Here is a 6,000-nt window from a genome sequence, read left to right as displayed (position 1 = left end):
GGGAGAGAGGGAGAGAGGGGGAGAGGGGGAGAGGGGGAGAGGGGGAGAGAGGGAGAACACAAGGTCTTACCGCCATCTCCTCCCCTTCCTGCCGCCTCCGAATCTGTCCCTTCAAACGCGGAGCTGGTCGTCCATCTGAGGAACAGGAAAAGCAGGAAGTGGGCGCACAGTTAGTGCTCCACACCCGGCACAGGGAGAGAGAACACCCGTGTACAACCCCATGATCCAAACCCCACACTGTCCCAACCGGGGGGGGGGGGGGCACTGAGTTACACACTGTCCTGTGATCGGGGGTTCCCCGGGGAGTTATATATAGAGTCATACATACCCGGGAGTGAGTTACAGGCTGGAATCTAATCGAGGTGGATTATATGAAGATGGTTGATGTACAAGTGAACGGGTATCTGGGAGTGAGAGATCCCTTTAAAAGGGGTTTTAATTTGAAGCCCCCCTCCCTGAACGAGACCCTCTTTACATCGCTCAGTCCCAGCTCCTCACCTGCAAACGACCAGTCGGGGAGGTCAGTCAGGGGCCCGTACTCCGTCCCACTCTTGGCCATGCCCAGCCTGTGAAGGGGAGACACAGTTGCAACATTACTGAGGGGTGTCAGCACAAAGCCTCCCACTCCCAGGTGTCACAGGGGCTGCCCCACGGGTTAATGCCCCGTGCCCAACACGGGCAATCATCATAACAACAACTAAATCAAGATATATTAATGATTTAGACGCAGGAATTGAGTGTAATATTTCCAAGTTTGCAGATGACACTAAGCTGGGTGGCGGTGTGAGCTGTGAGGAGGCTGAGAGGCTGCAGGGTGACTTGGACAGGTTAGGTGAGTGGGCAAATGCATGGCAGATGCAGTATAATGTGGATAAATGTGAGGTTATCCACTTTGGGGGCAAAAACAGGAAGGCAGAATATTATCTGAATGGCGACAGATTAGGAAAAGGGGAGGTGCATCGAGACCTGGTGTCATGATACATCAGTCATTGAAAGTTGGCATGCAGGTACAGCAGGCGGTGAAGAAGGCAAATGGTATGTTGGCCTTCATAGCGAGAGGATTTGAGTATAGGAGCAGGGAGGTCTTACTGCAGTTGTACAGGGCCTTGGTGAGGCCTCACCTGGAATATTGTGTTCAGTTTTGGTCTCCTAATCTGAGGAAGGACATTCTTGCTATTGAGGGAGTGCAGCAAAGGTTCACCAGACTGATTCCCGGGATGGCGGGACTGACCTATGAGGAGAGACTGGATCAACTGGGCCTTTATTCACTGGAGTTTAGAAGGATGAGAGGAGATCTCATAGAAACATAAAATTCTGACGGGACTGGACAGGTTAGAGGCAGGAAGAATGTTCCCGATGTTGGGGAAGTCCAGAACCAGGGGTCACAGTCTTAGGATAAGGGGTAAGCCATTGAGGACCGAGATGAGGAGAAACTTCTTCACTCAGAGAGTTGTTAACCTGTGGAATTCCCTACCGCAGAGAGTTGTTGAGGTCAGTTCATTGGATATATTCAAGAGGGAGTTAGATATGGTCCTTACGGCTAAAGGGATCAAGGGGTATGGAGAGAAAGCAGGAAAGGGGTACTGAGGGAATGATCAGCCATGATCTTATTGAATTGTGGTGCAGGCTCGAAGGGCCGAATGGCCTACTCCTGCACCTATTTTCCATGTTTCTATGTCACTTGTATTTATACAGCGCCTTTAATGTAGTTGAACATTGCAAGGCGCTTCACAGCGGTGTTACAGGACAAGACAGATACAGTTGACTCTGAGCCACATAAGTAGAAGTTAGGGCAGGTGAAGCAGGGAGGTTTTAAGGAGCATCTTGAAGGAGGAGATCGAGGTGGGGAGGTGGAGAGGTTTAGGGAGGGAGGTTTTATTTTAACAAGCAAGAGGTTGTCATCTGGAACGATCTGAAAGGCTGGTGGACACAGATTCACTTGTAACTTTCAAACGTTCATTTGAGAAATGCTTGAAGGGGGAAAAGTTACATGTAACTTTCAAACGTTCATTTGAGAAATGCTTGAAGGGGGAAAAGTTACAGGGCTGTGGGGAGAGACCAGGGGAGTGGGATTCATTGGCGAGCTGGACCAAAGAGCCGGCACAGGCAGGACGAGCCGAACAACTCCTCCTGAGCTGCCCAATCCAATGTTACTTGGGGCCCAGGGAGCCGCCAATGGGGGAGCGATGGAAACCAGAGGTCGGCAAGAGGCCGGGATTGGAGGAGCGCAGAGATCTCGGAAGGTTGTCGGGGCTGGAGGAGAATACAGAGATAGGGAGGGGGCAAGGGGCCACGGTGCGAGTTGAAAACAGGGATGAGAATTTTAAAATCAAGGTGTTGCTGGACCGGGTACTATTTCCGCTGATTGGGGGGGAAACTAAAACTAGAGTCTCAGAATAAGGGGCCGCCCATTTATAACTGAGATGCAGAGAAATTTCTTCTCTGAGGGTTTTAAAGGGGATGGAGTATAAAAGCAGGGAAGTCTTGCTCCAGTTACACAGGTTATTGGTGAGGCCACACCTGGAGTACTGCGTGCAGTTTTGGTCTCCGTATTTACGAAAGGATATACTTGCTTTGGAGGCAGTTCAGAGAAGGTTCACTCGGTTGATTCCGGGGATGAGGGGGTTGACTTATGAGGAAAGGTTGAGGAGGTTGGGCCTCTACTCATTGGAGTTCAGGAGAATGAGAGGTGATCTTATCGAAACGTATCAGATTATGAGGGGGCTCGACAAGGTGGATGCAGAGAGGATGTTCCCACTGATGGGGGAGACTAGAACTAGGGGACATGGTCTCAGAATAAGGGGCCGCCCATTTAAAACTGAGATGAGGAGGAATTTCTTCTCTCAGAGGGTTGTAAATCTGTGGAATTCTCTGCCCCAGAGAGCTGTGGAGGCTGGGTCATTGAATATATTTAAGGTGGAGATAGACAGATTTTTGAGCGATAAGGGAGTGAAGGGTTATGGGGAGCGGGCGGGGAAGTGGAGCTGAGTCCATGATCGGATCAGCCATGATCGTATTAAATGGCGGAGCAGGCTCGAGGGGCCGAATGGCCGACTCCTGCTCCTATTTCTGATGTTCTTATTCAAGGCTGAGATCGATAGATTGTTGGAGTCTCGGGGAATCAAGGGATATGGGGATCGGGCGGGAAAGTGGAGCTGAGTCCATGATCGGATCAGCCATGATCGTATTAAATGGTGGAGCAGGATCGAGGGGCCGAATTGCCGACTCCTGCTCCTATTTCTGATGTTCTTACCTTAACCTTCTTTTCTCTAAGTTGAACACCCCCAGCTTCTCCAGTCTCTCCAGGTAACTGGGATATTTGGGGGCGGGGGAGCGCAGGGTGATTTGAACACCAGGACGGGAAGTTTAAAACCGAGGGGTGCATGGACTGGGGGACACTGTGGGGCAGTGAGGGGTGCAGGGACTGGGGGACACTATGGGGCAGTGAGGGGTGCACGGACTGGGGGACACTGTGGGGCAGTGAGGGGTGCAGGGACTGGGGGACACTGTGGGGCAGTGAGAGGTGCAGGGACTGGGGGACACTATGGGGCAGTGAGGGGTGCACGGACTGGGGGACACTGTGGGGCAGTGAGGGGTGCAGGGACTGGGGGACACTGTGGGGCAGTGAGGGGTGCACGGACTGGGGGACACTGTGGGGCAGTGAGAGGTGCAGGGACTGGGGGACACTGTGGGGCAGTGAGGGGTGCAGGGACTGGGGGACACTGTGGGGCATTGAGGGGTGCAGGGACTGGGGGACACTGTGGGGCAGTGAGGGGTGCAGGGACTGGGGGACACTGTGGGGCAGTGAGGGGTGCAGGGACTGGGGGACACTGTGGGGCAGTGAGGGGTGCAGGGACTGGGGGACACTGTGGGGCAGTGAGGGGTGCAGGGACTGGGGGACACTGTGGGGCAGTGAGAGGTGCAGGGACTGGGGGACACTGTGGGGCAGTGAGGGGTGCAGGGACTGGGGGACACTGTGGGGCAGTGAGGGGTGCAGGGACTGGGGACACTGTGGGGCATTGAGGGGTGCAGGGACTGGGGGACACTGTGGGGCAGTGAGGGGTGCATGGACTGGGGGACACTGTGGGGCAGTGAGGGGTGCAGGGACTGGGGGACACTGTGGGGCAATGAGGGGTGCACGGACTGGGGGACACTGTGGGGCAGTGAGGGGTGCACGGACTGTGGGACACTGTGGGGCAGTGAGGGGTGCAGGGACTGGGGGACACTGTGGGGCAGTGAGGGGTGCAGGGACTGGGGGACACTGTGGGGCAGTGAGGGGTGCAGGGACTGGGGGACACTGTGGGGCAGTAAGGGGTGCAGGGACTGGGGGACACTGTGGGGCAGTGAGGGGTGCATGGACTGGGGGACACTGTGGGGCAGTGAGGGGTGCAGGGACTGGGGGACACTGTGGGGCAGTGAGGGGTGCAGGGACTGGGGGACACTGTGGGGCAGTGAGGGGTGCAGGGACTGGGGGACACTGTGGGGCAGTGAGGGGTGCATGGACTGGGGGACACTGTGGGGCAGTGAGGGGTGCACGGACTGGGGGACACTGTGGGGCACTGAGGGGTGCAGGGACTGGGGGACACTGTGGGGCAGTGAGGGGTGCAGGGACTGGGGGACACTGTGGGGCAGTGAGGGGTGCAGGGACTGGGGGACACTGTGGGGCAGTGAGGGGTGCAGGGACTGTGGGACACTGTGGGGTAGTGAGGGGTGCACGGACTGGGGGACACTGTGGGGCAGTGAGGGGTGCAGGGACTGGGGGACACTGTGGGGCAGTGAGGGGTGCAGGGACTGGGGGACACTGTGGGGCAGTGAGGGGTGCAGGGACTGGGGGACACTGTGGGGCAGTGAGGGGTGCAGGGACTGGGGGACACTGTGGGGCAGTGAGGGGTGCAGGGACTGGGGGACACTGTGGGGCAGTGAGGGGTGCAGGGACTGGGGGACACTGTGGGGCAGTGAGGGGTGCAGGGACTGGGGGACACTGTGGGGCAGTGAGGGGTGCAGGGACTGGGGGACACTGTGGGGCAGTGAGGGGTGCAGGGACTGGGGGACACTGTGGGGCAGTGAGGGGTGCAGGGACTGGGGGACACTGTGGGGCAGTGAGGGGTGCACGGACTGGGGGACACTGTGGGGCAGTGAGGGGTGCAGGGACTGGGGGACACTGTGGGGCAGTGAGGGGTGCAGGGACTGGGGGACACTGTGGGGCAGTGAGGGGTGCAGGGACTGGGGGACACTGTGGGGCAGTGAGGGGTGCAAGGACTGGGGGACATTGTGGGGCAGTGAGGGGTGCAGGGACTGGGGACACTGTGGGGCAGTGAGGGGTGCAGGGACTGGGAGACACTGTGGGGCAGTGAGGGGTGCACGGACTGGGGGACACTGTGGGGCAGTGAGGGGTGCAGGGACTGGGGGACTCTGTGGGGCAGTGAGGGGTGCAGGGACTGGGGGACACTGTGGGGCAGTGAGGGGTGCACGGACTGGGGGACACTGTGGGGCAGTGAGGGGTGCAGGGACTGGGGGACACTGTGGGGCAGTGAGGGGTGCAGGGACTGGGGGACACTGTGGGGCAGTGAGGGGTGCACGGACTGGGGGACACTGTGGGGCAGTGAGGGGTGCAGGGACTGGGGGACACTGTGGGGCAGTGAGGGGTGCAGGGACTGGGGGACACTGATGGGGCAGTGAGGGGTGCACGGACTGGGGGACACTGTGGGGCAGTGAGGGGTGCAGGGACTGGGGGACACTGTGGGGCAGTGAGGGGTGCAGGGACTGGGGGACACTGTGGGGCAGTGAGGGGTGCAGGGACTGGGGGACACTGTGGGGCAGTGAGGGGTGCAGGGACTGGGGGACACTGTGGGGCAGTGAGGGGTGCATGGACTGGGGAACACTGTGGGGCAGTGAGAGGTGCAGGGACTGGGGGACACTGTGGGGCAGTGAGGGGTGCAGGGACTGGGGGACACTGTGGGGCAGTGAGGGGTGCAGGGACTGGGGGACACTGTGGGGCAG

At 58.5% G+C, this 6,000-nt stretch overlaps 1 protein-coding gene across 1 annotated transcript in view; it reads right to left on the bottom strand.

Moving 5' to 3' along the window:
- Positions 1–6,000, bottom strand: part of mrpl52 (mitochondrial ribosomal protein L52) — a 175,617-nt gene that overhangs the window by 158,800 nt on the left and 10,817 nt on the right. The window contains exons 4-5 of the mRNA XM_070866761.1: positions 499–566; positions 71–135 (exon numbers count right to left, since the gene is read on the bottom strand). Coding sequence (XP_070722862.1) covers positions 71–135; positions 499–566 — 133 coding nt within the window. The remainder of the gene's footprint in view (positions 1–70; positions 136–498; positions 567–6,000) is intronic.

The sequence above is a fragment of the Pristiophorus japonicus genome, chromosome 23 (genome assembly GCF_044704955.1).
Source record: "Pristiophorus japonicus isolate sPriJap1 chromosome 23, sPriJap1.hap1, whole genome shotgun sequence".
NCBI classification, from domain to species: Eukaryota; Metazoa; Chordata; class Chondrichthyes; family Pristiophoridae; genus Pristiophorus; species Pristiophorus japonicus.
This window is presented reverse-complemented; position numbering and strand designations above follow the sequence as displayed.